Source organism: Haliotis rubra, unplaced genomic scaffold (genome assembly GCF_003918875.1).
Source record: "Haliotis rubra isolate DU_JTF1 unplaced genomic scaffold, ASM391887v1 Scf246, whole genome shotgun sequence".
Classification (NCBI taxonomy): domain Eukaryota; kingdom Metazoa; phylum Mollusca; class Gastropoda; order Lepetellida; family Haliotidae; genus Haliotis; species Haliotis rubra.
This window is the reverse complement of record NW_025766514.1, coordinates 816,710-844,660: the sequence shown is the minus strand read 5'-3', so window position 1 is coordinate 844,660 and position 27,951 is coordinate 816,710. Positions and strand designations below refer to the sequence as shown.

Below are 27,951 nucleotides of genomic sequence, written 5' to 3'. Positions count from 1 at the left end.
GATATCCTGGGGCAGGACACTCCCACTCGGTGATATCCTGGAGCAGGATGCTCCCACTCAGTGATATCCTGGAGCAGGACACTCACAGTCCTGTCTTGATGTTAGTACACTAGTACTTAGTAGTGGTGTTCCGATGATCGAAATAATTGAAAATCGATCGAAAGAAGGACTAAAAATGATTATAGATTGTAAAAAAACATACTTTCGATTAATTGGAATTTTGCTGTTTTAGTTTAACACACTTGAATGAAGTAAACTAGCGATTAAAATTTACGAATATTCACGAACAAACATGCGCTCAACAGCGTAAAGCTATGCGCATTGTAAAATTTTAACTACTTTTATTGTTTAATTACAATTCCAGTGTCTTTCTTACATGCATGCATTTCATTGCATGACAGTATTAGTTATAAGAATCATTTATTCGAAAAAACCTGGTGAAAAACTCTTCAAATTGGTGATTTCATTAAATATGGATATATTTCGATTATAATCGATAATCGTTCACCACAATCCTCCGATAATCGATAGTGGATTTGGTTTCCGATTCCCATCACTACTACTTAGTCATTCAGACATCACACCAGAAACATTCATGTAGAGAAATAAATCACAAAGATACTGGAGTTGTTTGCTATCACTCAGATGAAGTAAGATGTCAAAGGCTGCGAAGTAACTCTTTTTCTGAAGCTTACCCTTTTCATAACATATTTTGACCAGAACTTATTTGTAGTGTTTTCTAGACACTGTGTTCAGTGTCAAGTATGCATATTTGCCAAGTTACTTCAAAGTCTTACTTATGAAAGATTATGTTGCAATTGGTGGAATTAGCATAAACCCTGACATTATTTTGTGACTCGTGCAACAAAGAGCTGTTCAACAAAAAAGACTTGCAAATCAAATCATTTGTTGGTGTAAACAAAACACTTTCATGGGAACAAGTCAGCAAACAAATGCCCAGACACACACATTAGCCTGGAACACAGGCCTCGACACAGGTCTAGACGCACAGGTCCAAGCACATGCCTGGACACACAGGCTTTGACACATGTCTGGAAACACAAGCCTCGACACAGGTCTAGACACATGCCTGTAAACACAGGCCTCGACACAGGTCTAGACACATGCTTGGCCACACAGGCTTCGACACAGGTCTAGACACAGGCCTGGATACACAGGTCTAGACACATACCTGGACACATACGTCTAGACACACAGGTCAAGACACATGTCTGGACACAAATGCCCAGACACATGCCTGGAAGCACAGGCCATGACACATGCCTAGAAGCACAGGCCTAGACAGATGCATGGACACACAGGTCTAGACACATGCCTGGAACACAGGCCCAGACACATGCCTGGAAACATAGTCCCAGACACATGCCTGGATACAAAGGCCCTGACACAGGCCTGGACACACAGGCCCAGACACATGCCTTGAAACACAGGCCCTGAAACACAGGCCCTGACACATGCCTGGACACACAGGCCCTGACACATGCCTGGACACACAGGCCCAGACACATGCCTGGACACACAGGCCCAGACACATGCCTGGACACACAGGCCCAGACACATGCCTGGACACACAGGCCCAGACACATGCCTGGACACACAGCCCCAGACACATGCCTGGAAACACTGGCCCTGACACATGCCTGGAAACACTGGCCCTGACACATGCCTGGACACACAGCCCCTGACACATGCCTGGAAACACTGACCCAGACACATGCCTGGAAACACAGGGGAAGACACATGGCTGGACACACAGGCCATAACACAAACACACGGGTACAGACAACCTTTCCAAGACATACAGGCCCAGACACAATGCTCAGACACACCGATCTAGCATTACATCACAGGTGGTCGTATCACAGCTAACAGATAGCATCTCACAGCAGTAACAGCTAGGTTTCATCGTCTATATGGAAAAACTCAAATGTGCGCAGCCATCTGACAGAGATGTCAAATGTGGTGAAGCTGATGCCGACTGCGATGGGTCCTTTGATCCAGTTCATGCTGAGTCCCTTGTACATGCCCCTGATGAAGCCCTCCTCCCGGATCACCTGCGAGGCCGTCCCCACGATGCTGGTGTAGTCCTTGGAGTGACCAGTCACACCTGTAACACCACAGTCTCACATACAACAAAAGTTATGATTATGTCAAATATTTAGGTGTGTATATAGAAAAGTGGAAGGAGAGTATTGAAAGGTTTTGAAAGTTCTGCTTCAGAAAGGAGCACTATCACCAATTTCAGTCTAAGTCGTTTTGTTGCCATGGAAATGACAAAACTATTTTATTCAGAATTCCAAAACTACCAAAAGGCACAAGTACACCACCAGATCTACCTATGTGCCAAGTTTGGTGAAGAAATAGTGAATGGTTTTAGAGTTCTGCTCCGGAAAAGAGCAGAACCACCAATTTCAGTCTAAGTCAAACTTGTTGCCATGGAAACGCAGAAAATATTTTATTCAGAATTCCAACACTACCAAAAGGCACAAGTACACCACCAGACCAATCTATGTGCTAAGTTTGGTGAAGAAATAGTGAACAGTTTTAGAGTTCAGCTCCGGAAAAGAGCACTACCACAATTTCAGGCTAAGTCAAACTTGTTGCCATGGAAACGCCAAAAATATTTTATTCAGAATTCCAAAACTACCAAAAGGCACAGGTACACCACCAGATGTATCTATGTGCCAAGTTTGGTGAAGAAATAGTGAACAGTTTTAGAGTTCTGCTCCGGAAAAGAGCACTACCACCAATTTCAGTCAAAGTCGAACTTGTTGCCATGGAAACGCCAAAAATATTTTATTCAGAATTCCAAAACAACCAAAGGCACCAGTACACCACCAGATCTATCTATGTGCCAAGTTTGGTGATGAAATAGTGAGCGGTTTTAGAGTTCTGCTCGAAAAGAGCACTACCACCAATTTTAGTCAAAGTCACTCTTGTTGCCATGGAAAGCGCCAAAAATATTTTATTCAGAATTCCAAACAACCAAAAGGCACAAGTACACCACTTTGGTGAAGAAATAGTGAACAGTTTTAGAGTTCAGCTCGGAAAAGAGAGCTACCACAATTTCAGGCTAAGTCAAACTTGTTGCCATGGAAATAAAAAATATTTTTATTCAGAATTCCCAAAACTACCAAAGGCACAGGTACACCACCAGATGTATCTATGTGCCAAGTTTGGTGAAGAAATAGTGAACAGTTTTAGAGTTCTGCTCCGAAAAGAGCACTACCACCAATTTCAGTCAAAGTCAAACTTGTTGCCATGGAAACGCCAAAATATTTTATTCAGAATTCCAGTAAAACAATCAAAAGGCACCAGTACACCACCAGATCCCATGTATGTGCCAAGTTTGGTGAAGAAATATTGAACGGTTTTAGAGTTCTGTCTCGGAAGAAGAAAAGACAAATGTGCACGGACCGGACATTGGACGGATGGGAGTCCATTTAATACCCCCGCTAAACGCGTTATGAGGGATAACAAAGGTGAGAGGTAGCTCAAAGTGTTGGCTCATCACGCCGAACGTCCGGGTTCGATTCCCCACATGGGTACAATGTGTGAAGCCCATTTCTGGTGTCCCCCGCCGTGATTTTGCTAGAATATTGCTAAAAACGGCATAAAACCATACTCACTCACTCTTTCTGTGTAAAGATATAAAAAGATTCAGTGAATGTCACTGGTAGACCTTCCAGTCACTTCTTTAATCACACAAGGCATCCATATGACTTTTATGGAAAACATGGAGAACCCATCCAGCCCCTTAGTTCGTGACTTCCTCACTGTCTGCCCTGCCAACATGCTGACTGCCCTCCTGCTGTCTGCCCTCCCCAACACTCAGCCACCAAACCCTTTAGTTCGTGACAAACTCACTGTCTGTCCTCCTGCTGTCTGCCCTCCCCAACACTCAGCCACCAAACCCCTTAGTTCGTGACTTCCTCACTGTCTGTCCTCCTGCTGTCTGCCCTCTCCTCAACACTTCTCGCCACCAAACCCTTAGTTCGTGACACCTCACTGTCTGTCCTCCTGCTGTCTGCCCCTCCTCAACACTTCAGCTACTCAAACCTCCTTTTAGTTCACCTTAGTCAAGGATAAACTCACTGTCTGTCCTCCTGCTGTCTGCTCTCTCCCCAACACTCAGCCACCAAACCCTTTTTAGTTCGTGGACTTCTCACTGTCTGTCCTCCTGCTGTCTGCTCCTCCTCAACACTCAGCCACCAAACCCCTTGTAGTTCGTGGACTCACTCTCACTGTCTGTCCTCCTGCTGTCTGCCCCTCCCTCAACACTCCTTCTCAGACACCAAACTCCCTTTAGTTCATGACTTCCTCACTGTCTCTCCTCCTGCTGTCTGCCTCCCAACAACCAGCCACCAAACCCCTTAGTTCTGACTTCCTCACTGTCTGTCCTCCCTGCTGTCTGCTCCTCCTCAACACTCTCAGACACTCAAACCCCTTTAGTTTGTGACTTCCTCACTGTCTGTCCTCCTGCTGTCTGCTCCTCCTCAACACCTCAGACACCAAACCTTTAGTTCATGACAAACTCACTGTCTGTCCTCCTGCTGTCTGCCCTCCTCAACACTCAGCCACCAAACCCTTTAGTTCGTGACTTCCTCACTGTCTGTCCTCCTGCTGTCTGCCCTCCCCAACACCCAGACACCAAACCCTTTAGTTCATGACAAACACACTGTCTGTACTCCTGCTGTCTGCCCTCCCCAACACTCAGCCACCAAACCCTTTTAGTTCATGACAAACACACTGTCTGTATCTCCTGCTGTCTGCCCTCCCTCAACACTCAGCCACCAAACCCCTTTAGTTCATGACAAACTCACTGTCTGTCCTCCTGCTGTCTGCCCTCCTCAACACTCAGCCACCAAACCCTTTAGTTCTGTTGACAAACTCACTGTCTGTCCTCCTGCTGTCTGCCCTCCCCAACACTCAGCCACCAAACCCTTTAGTTCATGACAAACTCACTGTCTGTCCTCCTGCTGTCTGTTCTCCCTCAACACTCAGACACCAAACCTCTTTTTAGTTCATGACAAACACACTGTCTGTACTCCTGCTGTCTGCCCTCCCTCAACACCTCAGACACCAAACCCTTTTAGTTCATGACAAACACACTGTCTGTACTCCTGCTGTCTGCCCTCCCCAACACTCAGCCACCAAACCCTTTAGTTCATGACAAACACACTGTCTGTACTCCTGCTGTCTGCCCTCCTCAACACTCAGCCACCAAACCCTTTAGTTCATGACAAACTCACTGTCTGTCCTCCTGCTGTCTGCCCTCCTCAACACTCAGCCACCAAACCCTTTAGTTCATGACAAACTCACTGTCTGTCCTCCTGCTGTCTGCCCTCCCCAGCACTGAGCCACCAAACCCTTTAGTTCGTGACAAACTCACCTCTGTCTGTCTACTCCTGCTGTCTGCCCTCCTCAACACTCAGCCACCAAACCCTTTTTAGTTCAGATGACAAACTCACTGTTCTGTCCTCCTGCTGTCTGCCCCTTCAACACTCAGCCACTCAAACCCTTTAGTTCATGACAAACTCACTGTCTGTCCTCCTGCTGTCTGCCTCTCAACCTCAGCCACACTCAGCCACTCAAACCCTTTTTAGTTCGCGGGACAAACTCACTGTCTGTCCTCCTCCTGTCTGCCTGCCTCTCCTCAACACCTCAGCCACCAAACCCTTTAGTTCGTGACAAACTCACTGTCTGTCCTCCTGCTGTCTGCCCTCCTCAACACTCAGACACCAAACCCTTTAGTTCGTGACAAACTCACTGTCTGTCCTCCTGCTGTCTGCCTTCCTCAACACTCAGACACCAAACCCTTTAGTCCGTGACAAACTCACTGTCTGTACTCCTGCTGTCTGCCTTCCTCAACACTCAGCCACCAAACCCCTTAGTTACTGACTTCCTCACTGTCTGTCCTCCTGCTGTCTGCACTCTCCAACACTCAGCCACCAAACCTCTTAGTTCCTCACTTCCTCACTGACTACCTTGCCTGTATGCTGTCTGCCCTGTGTACATGCTGTCTGCCCTGCCTATATGCTACCTGCCCTTCCAACACGCTGTCTGCCCTGTCTACATGCTGTCTGCCCTGCCTACATGCTACCTGCCCTGCCTACATGCTGCCTGCCCTGCCTACATGCTACCTGCCCTTCCAACACGCTGTCTGCCGTGTCTACATGCTGTCTGCCTTGCCTACATGCTACCTGCCCTGCCTACATGCTACCTGCCCTGCCTTCATGCCTGTCTGCCCTGCCTACATGCTGTCTGCCCTGCCTACATGCTGTCTGCCCTGCCTTCATGCTGTCTGCCCTGCCTACATCCTGTCTGCCCTGCCTACATGCTGCCTGCCCTGCCTTCATGCTGCCTGTCCTGCCTACATGCTACCTGCCCTGCCTTCATGCTGTCTGCCCTGCCTTCATGCTGCCTGCCCTGCCTACATGCTGCCTGCCCTGCCTTCATGCTTTCTGCCCCTGCCTTCATGCTGCCTGCCCCCTGCCTACATGCTGCCTGCCCTGCCTTCATGCTGCCCTGCCCTGCCTACATGCTGCCTGCCCTCTGCCTTCATGCTGCCTGCCCTGCCTTCATGCTGCCTGCCCTGCCTTCATGCTGCCTGCCCTGCCTTCATGCTGTCTGCCCTGCCTACATGCTGTCTGTCCTGCCTATATGCTGTTTGCCCTGCCTATATGCTGCCTGCCCTGCCTTCATGCTGTCTGCCCTGCCTACATGCTGTTTGCCCTGCCTACATGCTGCCCAACACTGAGACACCCAACCCCTTAGTTACTGACTTTCTCACTGCCTGCCCTGCCTACATGCTTTCTGCCGTCCCCAACAATCAGACACCCAACCCCTTAGTTACTGACTGCCTGCCCTGCCTGCCTACCTGCAGTCTGCATCCTGCGATCGTACAATGTCTAGAGGGTAGGAGGCTGACTGGCCCAGCAGCCCCGCAACAGCACCAAATGACAGACGCTCCACTGGAGATGGATCTTTCCCCTTAGCATACTCTGCACAAAAATACGCAGAAAATAAAACCATGGACAGGAGTGTATGCAACACAAACTACAGACTTGACAACAAACTACTTGACAACACTACAAGAATAGTACTGAAACGTTGCACTCATGAATTAAAAAAATTGTATCCATAAAGTTCTTCTGTATTGTACTTCCCAACTTCTCAAATGTCACTCAAACAAGTGACACATAAGTTCAAGTTAAATACATTGACTCAGAGGGTCGAACAAAGACTACACAGCAGGGCATGTCATCATACCTGCATGTAATTTCTTCAGAGTCTCATATGTGAAGAAACTTATCCCTGAGTATGGAATCGAGCCAAGTATCGTGGGAGTGAATCCTCGGTACAGAGTGCGGACTCCCTCCTCTTTGTATATCTTCATGATCACCTCCTTCAAGTTGTGATACCTACAATAACATAATCTCTGCATCCAAAATGTCTTAAAAGATTTATTTATATCCTATGGTGTACCTTTGACTCTGGTTGGTTTGGTGTTTAATGCTGCACTCAGCAATATTCCAGCTATATGGCGGCGGTCTGGAGATAATCGAGTCTGGACCAGACAATCCAGTGATCAACAGCATGAGCATCGATCTACGCAATTGGGATACGATGACACGTGTCAACCAAGTCAGCGAGCCTGACCATCCGATCCCGTTAGTCGCCTCTTACGACAAGCATGGGTTACTGAAGGCCAATATTCTAAGCCCTCTGGTCACGGGTCCCCATTCTGAAGTGAAACTCTATGCTATCAATAAACATCTTGACTCCACCAATGAAATAACTGACCTCAAACATGCCCAATGTAGTACAATCTTATAACAGAAGGTAGTATGCCTGCAGCTACCTGTATTAGTGACACATTAAGATCCGGGCTAGAATTGGTCTTCAGCAAACCAAACCATACATTTATTAGTTACCTTCAAAGCACCATTGATAACTGGGGCAGTGGGGTAGCCTAGTGGTTAAAGCGTTCACTTGTCACAATGAAGACCCGGGTTCAATTCCCAACATGGGTACAATGTGTGAAGCCCATTCCTGGTGTCCCTGGCCATGATATTGCTGGAATATTGCTAAAAGTGAAGTAAAACACTAAACTCACTCACTTACTCACTCCTTGATAAATGCCACCACTCTCCCACCAAGGCTTACACAAAGTATACGATCTAGTCTATCAGTTGTCGGACTTTAAAGGATAGTATTCAAGTGGGCATTCAACATGCTGTCTTTGGTTTCCAGTACATGAACTTCATCAACACTAGTACTGGCGACTCTAGAATTAGTGCCTTACTTTTCCTTGGCAGTGACAGCCATTCTAGCCCGCACCATGTCCAGGGGGTAGGTACAAGCCACGGAGGTGGTTCCAGCCAGGGCACCTGCCAAAAACCTTCTCCCAGGGGACAGATGTCTGCAACATCAAACATTAAAACAACAAATAATTTGAGCTTCTGTATGGGTCTACCACTGTATGTAGCTGTCTGTCTTGTAAGTGAAGCATTGAAAGGAAAAGTCAATCATGAATGTCTCCGTTGAGACAAGCTCAATAAAACCCATCTATATAACGATTTTTATACAACAAAATTCGCAAAATCCCTGCTGTCTGCTTGAGCTGCCATTTTGGTAAGGGGATAACATCATTTCATACACCTATCGATAAAGTACTATCAGGGGGCTCACAATCGCGACCGATCGATAGTTCGATGCATCGTTACACCCTTACTCTATATATATGACAAATGTTACTCACTTTTTCCTCTTGTCGTGAAGGAGGAGCCACTTGTACTGCTCATGAGCAGCGTACTGTATCGCAGCATATGGCACAATCCTGGCCATGGTTGCCGAGTTACCGCGCCACAAGCGCAGGAAGCCTTCATTCTTGAATGTCAGATGCAAAAAACGGATGGCCTGGCGGAACGAGAACTGTGTGTTGCTAACTGAAAGTACAATGTTTTGGTTATTTGAAGTATGATGGCTTCCATATCTTTTTAAAATTGTTGAAACATGTTTTCCTGAAAATACTGAAAACTTCTTTTTAAACAGGATATGCTACATATTCCTTGAAACTGGATATTGTTAAAAAGAGTCTGTTTGTTTGAATCCTGCCTTCGTCAAAGTAATAGTACTCAACAAGGTTCTGCTCTTCAGCATCCTTAACAAATCTCAACCAGTACCCTGGATGCATTTATGTCGCAAGAGGCGATGAACAGGATCGGGTGGTCTGGCTCGCTGACTTGGTGGACACATGTCATCGTATCCCAGTTGCGTAGATCGATGCTCATTATGTTGATCACTGGATTGTCTGGTCCAGACAAGATTATTTACAAACCGCTGCCATATAGCTGGAATATTGCTGAGTGCGCCATTAAACAACAAACCAACCAACCAATCATATGTTACATGAAACAACTCAGGAAGAATATGCGAGAGTATATGTAACTCACATGATGATCTCTCTGGACTGTGCAACAAAACATTCATGTCATCAAAAATAGTAACCTGATGGATTAGCTGCCTTTTGTTATAATTACCGGGTAAAGTAGGAGACAGGGGCTTGTAAAAAAAACAACAACTGGAATCCAGAAATACATTGTCACTGACAGGGTCTTATACTATATACAAGGAAAGGGGTGTAATGAGATCAAAACAATAGTTCTTTTCAGGAGAAATTCAACAATGCTCACAGGATATACCCCTATAAAAGTATAAACACATTTCAAAATGATATACCTACAAAATGAAACATAGATCACAAAAAAAATGAAGCTCCACTTGGGAACATGGGTCCTTGGAAGCTCAATAACGATGTTTTATTCCAATTCCAAGCCAAAATCCCAGCTTAGAATTTGTACCATTAACTTCCGAAATTTCAACGCACCAAAACAAGCTGATTCAATGTCACCTTTTAGCATGTTTATCACCATTGTTTCTCAGACACTTACACCTAATTTCCCTAATGAGTTTACATACATTTATTCATCACAAACAGACCTGAATCGTGCCTGATCACCATTGACGACCTTAGCATTGACCTACCAAGCACTGAAAAGAGCCAGCGATCTGATTGGCTATAAATAATATATGTCCCTTGGCAACTACCTGTGACAAAAGAGCATGAGGATGATGGGATTAGGTGAGCTACACCTTAACGAAGGAGTCTTACTCTGAAAATTTATTTTTGTTCTATCCAGTGGAGCTATAGTGGTCTTGGCCACGGCTCCAGCCAGGGCTCCAGCGATGAGTGACGTTGATGAACTTGTTGTGCTGAGGCACCTGCAACAGACACGCACAGCTCTCAAACTCTAATTACACTAGATGGCTCTGTGCAAAGATATCCATGTTGCTGTATGTCCTGTGTCAGAAGCATCTGTTTCAGACATATTTATCTATACACGGTTATGTCTTTAACAGCCATTAAATGACATTTTCTAATGAAGCACAAAAATGAAACTGCAGTAATTCATTTTGTGAATTCACATTTCCAGTTTTCCAGAAGATTTAATAATAATATGAGGGTCAATTTGAAAATGGGGTGGGGTGGGGTAGCCTAGTAGTTAAAGCTTTTGCTTGTCACGCCAAAGACCCGTGTTCGATTCCCCACATGGGTACAATGTGTGAAGCCCTTTTCTGGTGTCCTCTGCCTAGATATTGCTGGAATATTGCTAAAAGTGGCGTAAAACATTACTCACTCACTCACTATGTAAATGACCCCTTGTCCATGAAATCAGAATCACCCTGCTTCCAACTACATGAACATGACAACCCATTGTTCCACACATATGTACATGACAACCACCTTGTTCCACCCCTCACAACCACCTTGTTCCACCTCTCACAACCACCTTGTTCCACCCCACCTTGTTCCACCCCTGACAACCACCTTGTTCCACCCGACAACCACCTTGTTCCACCCCTCACAACCACCTTGTTTCACCCCTGACAACCACCTTATTCCACCCCACCTTGTTCCCCCCTGACAACCACCTTGTTCCACCCCTCACAACCACCTTGTTCCACCCCTGACAACCACCTTATTCCACCCCACCTTGTTCCCCCTGACAACCACCTTGTTCCACCACCCTGACAACCACCTTGTTCCACCCCTCATAACCACCTTGTTCCACCCCTCACAACCACCTTGTTCCACCCCTCATAACCACCTTGTTCCACCCCTCACAACCACCTTTGTTCCCCCTGACAACCACCTTGTTCCACCCCTGACAACCACTTTGTTCCACCCCTGACAACCACCTTGTTACCCCTTGTTCCACCCCTGACAACCACCTTGTTCCACCCCTGACAACCACCTTGTTCCACAACCACCTTGTTCCACCCCTGACAACCACCTTGTTCCACCCCTTACAACCATGTCAGTACCAATACAGTGCAAGGAAAGAGTATTTACCTTGGCATTGATTCTGTGTTCTTCATGGTGAAAGTGTTCCACATCATTCCTGGTTTTGGAGCTGCTGCCTCTGACAGCCATAGAGGGAATGTGCCCCACGGTACTGGAGCTACCAGACAATTCCTTCACCTCTGCCCCCATACTCCCAGCATACTGGCTGTAACAACAAACACGCATACACTACAAGGCAAACATCATATAGAACAATATTATTGTAGAATTTGCTTTGATTTTCCAAAGTCTTGTAATAATGTGGACCATATATAGATAATTACCACTTGTCATGATGTAAACTGTAAACTATGCTCATGTATGTTTGTATTACCTATTCTGAAGGTGGGTGAGTATGCGGTGGAATATACATATAGCTAGGTAGGCAATGTACATGAGATACATATATAATAGCACTTGATAGTTGAGTTTGCAAATGATGTGAGCAGTCGTCATTTCCCCAATGTCATATATTTCCATAACATGTATATATACATATGTATACTCAACACACTGAACAAAGTCATTCTACATATATGTTCCCAGAAATAAGGAGGCACATACAAGACTGATATTATGGGAGTTATTCATTTTGAGTTGTAAGCATAATGAAAAAAATAACAAGCACATGAACAAGCATGAACAATGAAGAGAATAACAAGTAATGTAAGCTGGGCCAAGTAATACCCCCAGTCATGACAGGGTTCACACATTTCATGACAAGATATCCCATGATTTTTCAAGACAGATATTGCTTTTTCCAGACACAATATGTCCTGGGGTATTTTGATACCTTTAAACATATATTACTGTGTCTGAAATGAAACAATATCTTAAATACGGCCTCCCTTCTCCCTTACAGCTGTCCATTCACATATCTTTATGATAGATGACATAATATAAATGAAACATCAAGTGTAGCAATTTTTCTTTTACTCTTCAACTATCTTTATTGACAAATATGACATATCCAATATAAAACATGTTATATAATGGTTTAATATGTTACAGTATAAACTGCAGACACACTGCATAACACTCACTTTAACTTCTATTGATATAGTCCAGTTACAGTACTACATTTTCTTGGCTATATCTCTAATACAAACAACAATGATACCTCAGCTTGCAACAAACTTCTGTAAAGCTAAAAACATTACAGGTCTGCACATACAACTCTTATGGTAACGTAATGAACTGTACAAAGGAATTGCTTTGAAACTGATACACCCAAGATTATTCCACACCCAAGATTATTCCACACCCAAGATTATTCCACACCCAAGATTATTCCACACCCAAGATTATTCCATGATTTTGCCATGATTTCATCCATTCTTTCAAAATCCATGATTTTTCCAAGACTGGAGAATGTGGTGTGAAATTTCCAGGTCTTGAGGGAACCCTGCATGACTCAAAAATTTAGCTACACAACAATACTAAACACATTTTGACACCACTTTAAAGACTTGTTACAAAAACATCTCAGGGTTGTTCCCTTCCAAAACAAAACTAAGGAAATTGTGATGTTATGGCGCTTTGCAATGTTAGATGGTTAGGAGTCCCTGGTAAATTCAGATGGGAAATATAAAGTGCTTGCATAAATAGTCGGGCCAAATAAGAAACTTGGGGAGATAGGGATGGTTCTATTGACATGATCATGGACACTTCCCAAATATCATAAATCAACCACATCACCTAACCATGGTACATGAACACAAAACATTCATAAAAGCCCTATACTTACCTTTGCTGCAGCTACGTTAAATTACATGTTACTCTACTGATACATTGACCAAGTTTACATGGCTATTACGGCTGACATTCCATGATGAAGTATGTGGTAAACACTGGCAACACTGATCACATAACCCAAATCATACAATGTTAATAATCAGGAAGGCAATACCAAAGGTAAAAGCTCATCGGTATTCTGTGGTGACAACTGGCAATTGGCTTTATTCATATTATTCACTGATACTGTTTGATCCAAGTGTTCATTCTATACAAGTATTCTACAGAGCAGCAGCATTTCTATGTGTGTTTCAATAATACAAAACACCTACATTTGGTATTCAAAGAATCTAATAGCATCAACATTACAGGCTCTTACTATAAACATTGATCATATATGAAACATATTACACATGACCGAAGTTCCATTTTAGAAAACAGTCGGCAAGTAACCCCACCATTTTGTCAGCAAGAAAGAACAAAGCTAACTGGAAACTTTTGCCACTCACTGGCTTAGCATTGTCCTGTTCATCTGTTAAACAGACCCTGACTTGAAATAATTTCAAAAATGTGTTCTAGGCAATGTGCTTTGTCTTGAGAGCTGAGCAAAGTATTCCTACATAAAGCCTGTAGGTTAGGTTAGACTAATGCTTAGTCTCTGAATATTAGACTAACACTTAGTCTCTGACTGACTGACTTACTGAGTTTGTTTTTACGCCGCTTTTAGCAATATTCCAGCAACATCACGGCAGGGGACACCAGAAATGGGCTTCACACATTGTACCCATGTGGGGATTCGAACCCGGGTCTTCGGCGTGATGAGCCAACGCTTTAACCACTAGGCTACCCCACCGCCCCCTTAGTCTCTGAATATATACAAACAAACCCATATACATTGAAAAGGAGCCCCAGGGAGACCAGAGATTCCCGAACCTTAGGAATTCTAGACTTGCTTTATTTAGGGCTTTAGCATTGCAGAGTGGGCTTGGCACTGGGGAAAATAATGTGGTTCAGGGACTGTGACACAATCTATTTGAATATATATAATTCTGATTTTGCAACAGATAAACCTATTAAAATTCAGAAGAAGCCCCAGGGAGACTAGAGATCCAGAACCAGAGGAAACTGTGAGGAACTGTGAGACAGACTCGGAGGGCTAGGCTGTAGGGGAAAAAATATGGTTCAGGGACTGTGAGACAGATTAGGAGGGCTAGGCAGTAGGGGAAATAATGTGGTTCAGGGACTGTGAGACAGACTACGAGTAGGTGTGTGACCTAAGCTCCACACAGCGGATCTCCCAGTAAGCTGTTATCTCAGCTGGAGTACACACAGAGTAGAAGGTGGCAACTGTCACTGGACCTAACACTGGTGTCTATGGACAGATGTAGATGGTATCATTATCATGATTATGAGTGAGTGTTGGGACTTTCTGTGTTGACAGGCAAATGGAAGGTTACAGTGTACCACCGACTTCACTCTGTGATCCTGTCTAACTTCACCATGACAACCAAAACACACGTACAGGTCACCACAAGGATATCAGTATATGACATTAACTGAAAGGACAACTTGAAGCAAAAATATTGCCACAAGGCTTTCTGTTATGAAAATGCCATTTGTGACACTTCAACCAAATTTTCATACAAACATTTACAGCAAGGGGAGGGTAGGGGTTAAGAAAGGTATTGCATCTTCTACAGTCGATACTGTGAGTGAATATGGCTTTATGCTTCCCTTACCAATATTCCAGCAATATCATGCCCAGGGACACCAGAAATGAGCTTGCACCCATGTTGGGAATAGAACCCTGGTCTCAGGCCTGTCTCAGCGTTGCCCAAACTGTTTCTCTTCAAAGTCAAGTTTGGTTCTCATGCTGACCATACCAAAAACCCTATGTTTTATGAAACCCTTTGCTATTTATATTGTTTATTGCTCATGACAACATTCACTGTGGTGACACCAACTGCTGTTCTTGAAAGGTTCAATTAAGGTCAAAACTGATAATAATGAAATATACTTAATAGGAACAGCTACTAACAACACCTGTGCCAAATATAAAAAACTTTCTGAAAATAGATTAATAGCCATTAAAATGATAAATGGGTCTCAAAATAGGATTGCCATGGATTCCTGGTGGATGGTGGCATGGCAACCATGTACCCATACATGCTAGGGAATTAGGCCAAATATGCAAATTCATGTATTCACAGTGAACCAGCAATAGATGAATTTACAAATACAAGTCTGTCTCCATTTGAAACTTGAACTGGAGTAAAACCACACAGAGGAGTGCTCTATTTCTGTATACTGGGCCAGGCAGAATCATGTATGTCAGTCATCTTTATTGACAATAAAAACAATCAAAGTTTGTAGGACTGCAAAGTTTTAAATTTCTGATTATTCAAATGGTCAGAGCTCCAGATAAGATTTAGCTCATGTGGGTACTGTACCCACCGTATTTTTGTGGAGTGGGTATTATGAATTTTGAGTGGGTATTTCATTTTCCATTACCCACTGCTTTCATATATGTGTATTTCACATATTTCACATATTTCAGTCATTTTACTCACCTAAGTATTATGTCATTGAGTAAGTTTACTAAGCAGGTATGTTCTGCCTTATGTCATACCAAAAGCAAAACCAACTTAAATATAATGGAAATGATTTCATAAAAAATCACTCATACTATACTGACAGTACAACTTGATAGCAATCGATGTCTTTTTCCATTATGCAAGCGATTTTTATCAATATATTCCGTACGCATTTGTATTAAACTTTTTTGCGTATCTGACATTTTAAATGCGTAATTGGTATGCAACAATTATTTTTCAATGCGTAATTGGAAATTTTCTATGCGTGTTTTACCCGGATACGCAGCTTATCTGGGCCTCTGAATGGTAATAATTTACTTATATTATTTCAGAACAGTCTGCCTGTAAACCATGGTTGACTGCGCTAGTAAACTAAACAAAGAGAGAGAGATTTAATTTAAAACAATAAGCTATATATACAACATAAATAGCACACTCCACTCTGACACACACACATAAACACAGACACAGACACAGACACAGACAGAGAGAGAGAGAGAGACAGAGAGACAGACAGACGCACGACGCACGCACGCACGCACACCAGACATTATTGTGAAGTATCAAACATGTCTGCCAAATGCCACTGTAATTATTGAGCACAGTTCAATCTGTGCCCAGCTCTGTTTGGTGGTGCTCTTTATAAGAAAACATTCAATGTATTCTCTTTCAATATAAATAAATAGAAATGCCTCACATTGACAAAAAAGTGCCTGTTGACATTTAATTTTGTATGCAGCTTACAAACTTCAACTTCCATTGCCACCAAGCTAACCAGCCCAGATCGGTTAGTCCCATGTTAATTATGGCTGGGAGAGGAAACCCATGTTGGATCTGCATTTCCCTCAAGCCAGGGCCTGTTCCAACTATATGATCACATAACATTGTAACAATGAAGTAAGTGTGTCCCCACACTATGTACACGATATATATAAGTGTTGTTTGTTCATTGCTGTTTAAATCCTTGAATACGCTTGTTTTATTAATGTTTTTAGTTGCAGTTCTCCATGAATGTCAACAGGAGTTTTACTTGAGTCTGGTGAGCTGCATGACAGGTGCCTGTTTGCTTGATACTGCCACTGAGAAGACAGCACTTAACTCAATTCACTAGCAAACTGTCGAGTCACACTGCTCAGAACAAATATGATCAAACATATTTTTTCAATCTCACATGCCACGAGCGACCATCTCAAAGGAAAGTAACAATAAATTTACTTTCTACACAGATAACACAACTCCAGGTAAACTGGTATAAATTTCTACCTGTTCCAACCCTAATGCTCCATGTGTGAAATACGCATCATGTCGGAGAGTGCATGTAAAATCTCTAAATAGACATCAACGGTAACTTGGGCTTGGAGGTTTTCAGTTTTGTAAGGTGTGTCTGTCTGGTCCACAATTGATTATCTATAGATTGCTGCCATACAGCTGGAATATTGCTGAGTGCAGCGTTAAACAACAACCAACCAACCAACCAGCCAATGTAAGGTGTGTCCTTCACAGTTAACACTGTTTAGGATGGCAAATGTTTCAGGTGAAGTCGCAACCAATATGGCTATGTTCCATGTTTTCTTGTTTCCCATTAAAGTAAAGTACACCAGACATTACCTAGTTTCCTACAGATATCAGACAAACACAGCACTCAGTCCCACACTTGAATAGTCTTTTATATTTGCAACATCAACATGACTAATGAGAAAAAATATTTGTTCAATAAACCAATATCAAATAAGGACAGACCAATTTTATTTCTTGTTTTATGGATCCGCCTGTCATATTTTTTCAAGAATAAGAAAAAAATAAAAATCCCTGCTCAAAAAATAAAATCCTAATGTCTTTATTGGCAAAAAATGTAAACTTTCAAGAAAATTTTTTAGATTGTTTTTGGCCCCACATACACTACATAAATTGCCAAAAGTAAAGTACTTTGAGTAAGTATTTCGAAGGAATATTACTTTGACTGGTGATTTTTTTTTTTTCCTCCTGCCTTTAGGTTTTCTTATACCTGTGAAGGTCCGGGTTAGAATATTGGCCTTCAGTAACCCATGCTTGTCGTAAGAGGCGACTAAAGGGAATGGGTGGTCAGGCTTGCTGACTTGGTTGACACGTGTCATCGGTTCCCAATTGTGCAGATCGATGCTCATATTGTTGATCACTGGATTGTCTGGTCCAGACTCGATTGTTTACAGACCGCCACCATATAGCTGGAATATTGCTGAGTGTGGCGTAAAAAGTAAACTCACTCACTCACTTAGGTTTACTGAGAACAAAAATTTGTTAAACAAGAAATATAATTGGTCTAGCCTAACCCTGAAATATTAAATCAAAATCTATAATAAATGTGACATATGTCATGTAAATGTTTATACTAGATTTGTTGTTACAACACATCAACAACAGCACTATGTAAAGTAACTTTGATTATTAAATGTTTATACATCATGGTGCATGGCAGCAAGAGATGAAATGTTTAAAGCTGGTTTGGAATTCTTTCATGATGTTTACATGTTTAATGGTACGATTGCACTACTAACCCAAACCATGGCTAATGGAATCAGCATACAATATATTCTGTTCATCAATATGTACTGTTTACTAGGTAGTATAACAATGGACATGAATCTGTATTCATGAAGACTGGCTTTACAGTTCCTGTTCTAAATGAGGTATAGCTTGATTCTGTCAGCAGTGTAGGAAAGATGTAGAAAATCTAGCCTGTCCACAGGACTGGCAGGTCAAATTTTTTACCAGTCCTGCCAAAATCTAGCCTGTCCTCCAAATATAAATAAAACACCTTCGGCAGTAAATATTCAAAAAGGTTATAATCATTATATATATGTCATTGGTTTGCTAAAATTGACCCGACATGAGGACGGACTAGATATTTTTTTAACCCGTCCTCCACAAAATTCACCCGTCTCGGACGTTGGGACAGGCTATCTTTCCTACACTGCTGTCAGGCTGTGCATCAAATAAAGAACTTCCGTATATATTGTAGTTACTGTTTCATTAATATTAATTCCAAACTGATATGCACCAGCTGATATACTGAAATTGCTTGCTCTTGCCAACATGTTATTTGCACATTCCACCAGTACAATATGGCTGTTATGGAGCTCATGCATCAGATGTCTACTGTGCCTCTCACCGAGTGGGTTGACAGTCTATGCAAATTTGAACTTCATATTGCAAACACTTCAGAAGAGACAAAAAGTGCTGCATGTTATTTTTCTTTGAATGCCTTTAATATTTGCACGATTAGAAAACATGGTCATCATATATGGTAATGAAGAACACAAATACTGAAGGACACTATACTGAAGGACACTATACTGAAGGAATCCAAAGGGTGGGTTCAGGGGTTCAAAGACCACAATGAAGTTAATGTTTTGACCCTTCTCTCTCCACCCCCCATCCCTTTGAAAATTCCTGGATCGGCCTATGGACACAACATGATTAGTTTCACATCCACTTGCCAGGTAGTATGGGATGATATGGCCCATTTAAATCTGTATGTTTGGCTTCAAGTATACGGATTCAACTGAGCTATAAGATCCCTTATTACTCGCCCGTGGAAGATACTGCAGTGTAATATTTTTACGGCGATATTACACTAGTGTAATGCCGCTAGACATATGACATCATAATGTTTTACAGTTATAACGTCACAATGCTAATACCTCTGTCACAATGGTATTAGACCTCGCTTAACTCGTGGAAAGCTGAAAGTCAATACACTTCGTTGGCAGTTTTTATCAGTTTATGTTTGAGAGTAATAAACAGAATACTAAACTCGTTTCGTTAAATACCATTTTTATTAAACTCGTAAAAGATTTTGCACCAAATCATTAACTCGTTTAATAAATATGGTATTACACGGAAGGTGGTTTAGTATCCTCTATATACTACTGGGAAAATAGCTATGTAAAAATATATTACCCTCTCGGATTTTTAGATGCTTTTTGTGTGTTTTCCAGAAACTTTTTCATCGGTTTCTTCAAGTCTCCGTGTCTTGCCATGATTGTTGTCGCAGAAAAACATCATGTAACGATATTCAATTCTTGTAGGCTTAAAAACTGTTTAAGAGACTCGATATTTCAAATCATTTCATCTAGGATCTATCTTTACGTCAACTCTGTTTCCACTTCATGGATAAAAAAATATATTCACAAAAAAATTAGATTAAAAGAACTTTTCATGATAATAATAATTTAAATCTCTCAGCAAGTTGGATTTCAATGTCCAAGGTCACAAACTATCAAGTTGTCCATACTGCCTGTTGGAACAGGGTAAGATGGATTCATACTACCCATGAAACTTTTGAGTACGTCATATGTCTAGACTCAAAAGTCTTCACATTTATCTATGACAACAAAACATCTTCCACATAAAAAAACGTGTCAGGTTGTGAGGGTCACACATTGACCATATCTTTTGGTCAATGTGTATAGAAACACCACCTAAATAAGGAGGCAGTTGTGCCAAAATGTCAAGTACATAGGACAAATGGATCCCATTCAGGTTGGTCTAAAGATTGTATCATATTATGCTGACTCACACTCTCCCTTCCCCATAGTTTACATAAAAACATTTCAACATTCCAATAGGTCAAACTTTTCCATAACTCCCCTCCCTATAATAACTTATCAATCCCTCAATAAGGAAGATAGTGGCGTGGTGGGCAAGCTGTCTAAGGCGCCAGGCTAGTAATCCAGCGAGCTTGGAGGTGCCGGGATCGAGCCCACCTGTGACCGGGTGTAAAAACCTTGGAGTCAACTCTTTCAGTGTTGTCACAACCCCTAGTGTACAGTACACAACACTGTGCACTTAAAAGAACCCACGAATCCGTTGGTAGATGACCAGAAGGTGACCACATGAATACGTGCAAACACCTAGTTGCGGGTACAGCAACGTGCAGTGAACTTGGACAAAGTACTGTGACTATGTGTCCCAGTCCACCCAGCTGTGAATGGGTACCTCGTAAGGATGGGAAAGCCACATTAACTCGGTACGCCTAGTAGGCAGCAAGAGTTATATGCTCCCCAGGGAGTTGAGATTGAAAATGCAATATGCCGTTGTGATGGACATCCAATGATCGAGGGAAAACAAAGCACCTTTGAGCAGTTGTACTGGATATCGGCGCTATACAAATGTTTGTATGAATGAATGAATGAATGAATGAAAAGAATATGAAATATATAATCTTTCCACGCCCTACACCTCAATCCACATAAAATGGCCAGTTCGTAATGAGTAAATTAGTGTATATATTTGATACAACAGACCTGTGTTAGTTTTCAAATGAGATATGAATCCAGGAGCATCTAGTGTTTTAGCATGGGACTTGTGGTCCCACTTCCAGAGAATCAGTCCAAAGTACCAGCTTGCAATAGATGGATGGCAGAACTGACGATGGACAAGGCTTCACATGTACCTTAATGAACAGCCACCATTAGTCAGTGTTAATAGGGTTGCCATATGGCTCATATTGACTGGTCTGTCATTAATGGTGACAAAATAACACACAGCTATTTTGAACATAGCAGTCAGTGAAGCAAAATAAATTTTCAATGAATGTGCATTGTGTGAAAAAGATATAATTAATGAAATCATGCCAGTTACTACAGTCGTGCACAGTGTTGAAGTACCTCTAGCATTCTGCATAACTTAGCATATTAATGGTCTCTAATAGTAGTTGGGAAGGCATAGGCATGAGCACTGATGCCATGAGAGTGAGTTGGCTTTTGAATCATGTAAGCAATGTAGCCAATGAACCACTTCCACCGTCTTTTGCTACATTTGAGTAAAGAAAACATACATTATATTATATTAACTCTGTGTTAGAATTTATTTATCTCCTTGAATTACCGGTAAATGTAGAGATGATAAATCACTGAAAGTAGGTAATGCACACTTGATGGTCCCAACAACATTTGCTGGCTGACATTACAGGGAATTTGCATAGTGTACAGACCCATGCCAGTTATATTCAGACACTTGACGTAATTTCCATAGACGTACATGTTAATTCAGGGTAGCATAAATAATTATCATTGATTTAATTTTCGTAAGATCCAAGTCAAATTTTGCACATTTGTGAGGAACCATTTTACCTACGATCACATAATTTCTCTTCAATTTTCCGTTGCTTATTTATCGCATGGCAAGAATTTATGAACATATGTACAATGCCATGAACTCCTTTAACATGGTGGCCTATGGGCTTGTGCATTGTGGAACCATACGTAAGTTGATAAATGTGATGTCATTAGTTAAATAGTGGTCGGAAAATTGAACTTAAATTACGTGCGCAGAGCAGAGATGATTTCACATTTGCCTGTCAAATTTTACAAAGATCCATCCTAAACTCACTTCATGAAAATTATTTATGCTACACTGAAATAACGTGTTAGTGTATGGAAATTACGTCAAGTGTCCAAATATAAATGGCACGAGTCTGTAGGTTACCTCGCAATAAAAATTCACATCATAGGGTTTTATTATGTGGCAATGAAATCAAAATCAAAATCAAAATTGTTTTAACCCTGTCAGTACACACTGAGAATTACATAGTGTTAACAAGCATGTCAGAACATAAGGATTAATGTCAACATGGAGATGCAGGGTTTTACAAATGTGCATCCAGTATGCACAAATATAGAGAATGGACACAGAAAAAAATTCACTGAGTCCACAGTCACGCACAATATTATTCACTGTACCTACAACACATATATTTCAGAGCAGTTATGTGCATTATTCATCCTTCAGTCCAATGATCACTGATTCACTCCAGACTCTAAACAAATTATCAAAACATACAGTTCTCTACACCATTACTTCACAGGACCCTCATATTGCCTGCAGGGACCCTTAAGACTAATACTAGTAATTAGGGGTTCCCAGGACCCCCATGTTTGTGAATCGAGATAAAACCCTGGATATAGTGTCCTTCCCATCATCCCAATGAAAAATGAGATATTTGGGGGTCCATTGATATAAATGCTGAAGAAGAACACCAAAGATCTGTCTTCCATCATAAAACATGTCAATTTATAACAATGAAAGCTATTTATGTCACATTAAATGCATATTCTGTGAGAACCATTTACATGTCACAAAAACATAACTATAAACAAATACCACAAAAAGTAAACATATGAACCAGTTTGTATCTGAAATACATTAATACATAGTTCATCAGTAATGCAAAATTGCAAGTTTGGTATAGGTTTTTCAAGTTGTTTCTGTATTACCTCTGAAAGAATTACTTTCTGCAATGCATAAATGGGACAGTGGTGAAAATTAAAATTACAACCATAAGTGGACATAAATTAAAAAAAAAAAATATTTGATAAATTCCAGGCCTGTTCAAGACATTTTTGTGTGACCTGTACAAAAAATAAATACTTAACATCCATCAAATTATTGTTTAAGTCATTAACCGTACCTCTCAACAAGCTGTAGGGCTGCACATAAACACTGATTCGGTATTCAGGTCAGATCACGCGGTGCATAGCACCACCTGTTTAGTCTACGTGTTTGATGGCATTTTATGATGGATCCGTACCTTCATTCACTATGCCTTAACTGTGCCATCCGTGACCAAACAATTAGCTGTTGTCCCACTTGGCCTACCTGACTTTCCGCGATTGGACCTTGTACCAAGCAGACGCTAGGACTAAGAAGAACTAGGTCTACATGTTCACATCATCTCACTTGTACAATTAAAAGCTATATTACATCTACGTCACCAGCTGATGACAAAACCAGTTTTGCCAGTTCAAACCGCAGACTTATGTCAGTGATTTATTTGAAAAGTTCACTATTGTTATAAACGGTGACTTACCTATCGCTATCAATCATCCTATGCAACATACTGTATTTAGCTGTTGTTCTCTGCGTAATGTTTTTCTTGTTGCGTTCTAACGTTAAAAATATATATCTTACTTTATTACATATATATTCAATAAAAATAAGCACAAGACATTACTTTTGAGGCTGAATCTTGGTTGCGTTCAGTGAATCCAAGCCTGGAGGTCGTAGATATCAAATCTCCGTATAGTCACATTGAACCAGCCATAAACAAACAGGAGTAAATGACAGTTACCTCCCCTACTTTGGTTGAGATTAAAATTCGAAATGGGGAAATAATGTTTTACGCATTATTTCCCTATTTGTTATGGAAAATGTAGCGCCATCATTAGAAATCAATTAAAATGATTGTGTTGTAGTTTGCATTTCATTTTAGAGGTTGTTAAGCGTGGCTTTAACATTTAAGCATTATTATGCCAAACTGCATGTTTGCGAGTACATGTGCGTTTCAGGACCGAGAATGCAGGCTCTTTTCAGAGCCGAAAACATCCAGTATTCAGTAGAGGCTAACTTTAGAGTCGAGAACACTCGTATAGCGACCAGAACTGGGATACGACCAGAAATGGGATAAACAGTCCACAATTTCGTAAAACCCGATTTGCTACGGTACCGCTCCCGGTTAACACTAAAACGTAAAGCCACTGATGTGCGGAATATGATTTGCTTCTTGATTTTGAGAAGAAATACAAACTAACATTTACTATTTCCAGATTCATTTGCGAATATGTAACCCACATTTATTTCTCCACTATAATTTGGAAAAAATCTTAAGTGTTCTTAATTATTTTATACTGGTCAACCGTATTATTCATTTGCATATATCGGGAGATTAATTGTGCTATATTAAAATGGAAACATAATCTCATCCTGTTTGAAAAGGATTATCTGAATCACTTTGTGGTCACAATAATATCACAGAATCGTATACATTATTTAAAATAGTTAAAACACTAATTTGTGTTTCTGAAATAATTCTGATTGTAATTAGGTATGAATATGTTTTTCCATATTCGGGTGTTTGTCACCCAATTTGCTGCACTGATGCGTGTGTCTATTTTCTAAATGACATGCGTCGTTCAACTGAATGCGGCTCAGGGTTGAGACTAAACAAATTACATGAAATAAAGTATTGAGAACAAAAGACTAGGATGGATGAACATCACACAGAATGGCACACAGAATGAAAGACAGGAGAGGTTGTACATCGGCTATATATATATATATATAGAGAGAGAGAGAGAGAGAGAGAGAGAGAGAGAGAGAGAGAGAGAGAGAGAGAGAGAGAGAGAGAGAGAGAGAGAGAGAGAGAGAGAGAGAGAGAGAGAGAGAGAGAGAGAGAGGGAGGGAGGGAGGGTGTTTACAGCATATTTCATAAAACACATTACAAACGTGGTGTTTATCCGATTGTTGTGCGGTAGAGAGGTACGCGGGGAGAGAGATGTATCTTGTATATTGGTTATTGAATAAAGCTGCATGGGAAGTCTGTCTTCCACATGCACTAGGCTGTTGTGTTTGGGCGTTTGAACCAAACATGGTGCTGGTGTGTTTCAGACCCCTGTTTTTCGCTGTTTTTGACATTGTTTCGTTTCACTCAAACTCAACGAATGTTGAATCAGTTGCTTTACTGCATGTTCTAACGTGTTTAAAGTGCCCATTAAGCACACAAAAAGTTGCATTCACCTTAGAATGTAAATAACCACACCACGTTTAAGTATAATATATATGACTATCAAATGTTAGGGTGTTCCCATAATTTTTGTTTGTATAGTATATTTTTTTAACCTGTTTTTGTACTCACGAGCAGTGATATCTCTGCACTTGTACATAGGACCCGGGAAGATCCTGGTTAGAATTGATCTTCAGTAACCCATGCTTGTCGCAAGAGGCGACTAACGGGATCGGGTGGTCAGGCTCGCTGATTTGATTGACACATGTCATCGGTTCCCAACTGCGTATAGATCGATGCTCATGCTGATTACTGGATTGTCTGATCCAGACTCGATTATTTACAGACCGCCGCCATTTGGCTGGAATATTGCTGAGTGCGGCGTAAAACAAAACTCACACTCACACTTTTCACTCATGAGTAGTGGTATCTCTGAACGTGTACATAGTAGACATACTTTAAAATTAGTTTCAACAAAATCACTAAATGCGCTATAGTATGGTGGCTGATTAGGGCCATTCGCTTTCTCGCCTTAAAATTCGGAGGCGAGAAAGCGAGAAAGCGATATCACGAGACTCGCCTCCGAATTTTAAGGCGAGAAAGCGATGGCCCTAATCAGCCACCATACTATACTGTGAATGGGTTTCCGTCCAGTCACAATCAGTCTGGTAAGGTTCATCATCAGCTGACCAGTAAAGATCCGGGTTAGAATTGATCTTCAGTAACCCATGTTTGTCGTAGGAGGCGACTAACGGGATCGGGTGGTCAGGCTCGCTGACTTGGTTGACACATGCCATCGTATTCCAGTTGCGTAGATCGATGCTCGTGCTGTTGATCACTGGATTGTCAGGACCAGACTCGATTATTTACAGATCGCCGCCATATAGCTGGAATATACTGCTGTGTGCGGCGTAAAACTAAACTCACTCATCACCAGCTAAGGGCCCTTGCCCCCTCTACACGCAGCCCCGACAGTCGGAGAATATGAAGACTCCCCGACAGTGCAGCCTTCTACATTACCCAGAGCGTCTGAAGGGTTGTGCACTCGGTGGAGAACCCAGGCCCTCTCCTGATCTGCGCCAAGAGATCAGGAGGTACCAAGCCAAGGGCACCGAGAAGACAGTGTACTTGGGATGCAAGCGAGACATTTCAAAGGCGAGGTCCGCACATTTGCCACGTTTTTCTCGAATGGTGTTAATCGCATTGCTGTCAAAAGGGACAGAATATTCAATGATATAAATAACTTTCTCCGCCTTATAAAAAATTACAGAATTTATTACTTACATAATGTATAAAAGCTATCTTCCTTCTAAGCCCCGAATCTGTTTCGCAGGATAATCGAGACTATTTATTGCCTGGCTTTGACGTTATATATTTAAATCAAGAATGGGCTTCACACATTGTACCCATTTGAGAAATCAAACCTAGCCTTCGGTGTGAAGGCTAACGCTTTAAATACAAGGACACTCAGTGCCCTCTTTACATTTCTTGGAAGCGGGTAATTCAGGAAGTACAAGTAACACACCGTAGGAGCAAAGAAACGGCAGGAAATATTTCATAGCAGGAAGTGAACGATTTATCACGCGAGAGGAGAGCAGGATTTTATTTTTAGGTGCAGGAAAATTGTCAATATCTGTATTTCTACAGGCCACACTGTCCCCAAAATTCAAAGGACACATGTGCGTAATTCCATCAAATATCTTTCCATTCCGGAATCATACAAGCCCATGAGCCTGTGAAACATTGCCTAGTTTCCGTAAAGATGCATGAATATATCAAAGTTTAAGGTATCATTGCTGTATAAACGAAAAACAAAATACACCAACATTTAGAGTAATTATCGAACCATCTTTGTGCCAAATTTGAATGCTTAGTATTGTGCCGTTTTCGAGCTTTCATCCTCGGAAGACCAACACCATGAAACTGTTAGTGAACGATTTAAGAACATCATAGTGAACGATTTCATGTCGAACTCGAATTTACACAGTGAACGCTTTACGGTGGTTATTCAATAAGTTTCTAGTGACAAACCTGAGCTGTACTGCCCAAAAGTCGTTTATTCACAGAGAAACCATAGATACATCCGTATTTCAGTCACGTAGAGCTATATCAATTTGATAATTGTTTTCATCATAATGTTTTTTTTTGTTTTACATGGTAATTATATTTCTTTCGTACAGATTCTCTCCGTCAACTTCAATATCTGAGTAAAAGAGGCAGTGGTTTGTATTCTTAACTATTGTTTCAACATGGTCATATCAGTCGCAAAACATTTGCAGATGGAGACACTACAAGAGAGTGGAATAACCTTGGACGGCTCATTAAACGAGACACATACTCACCCCCAACTGTGAGCACATATACACCTATCAAAAGCAGTGCCGTGAAAGTGCGTTTTCATTCATCAGTTCATTATCTACACTCGTAATTAAGAAACGCATAGGCGATATTGACAATTTTGGACTCATGTAGCTGTGGCAGAAACAAGACAAATATACTATTTCTTTCCAACACGTCACCTTTGTGCTTCAGAGCCGAAACGCGGCAATTTTAACTCCCCTCCTTGTTTTAGAAGCGTTTGAAGAAATATTCGCAAATCAAAATGCACGTGCAAGTAAGCGGAAAAGCATGGGGTATCATCACTATAAAAA

General features: G+C 41.6%; 1 protein-coding gene across 1 annotated transcript; it reads right to left on the bottom strand.

Moving 5' to 3' along the window:
• Positions 1-364: 364 nt before the first annotated feature.
• LOC124279082 (mitochondrial coenzyme A transporter SLC25A42-like) lies at positions 365-23,844 on the bottom strand. The gene is given in 10 exon segments (XM_046714884.1): positions 365-2,128; positions 6,902-6,920; positions 6,922-7,025; positions 7,294-7,445; positions 8,330-8,446; positions 8,786-8,972; positions 10,199-10,283; positions 10,285-10,308; positions 11,441-11,597; positions 23,753-23,844. Coding segments are annotated over 9 exon segments (1,041 nt in total). The 5' UTR covers positions 11,582-11,597; positions 23,753-23,844; the 3' UTR covers positions 365-1,916.
• Positions 23,845-27,951: the final 4,107 nt, after the last annotated feature.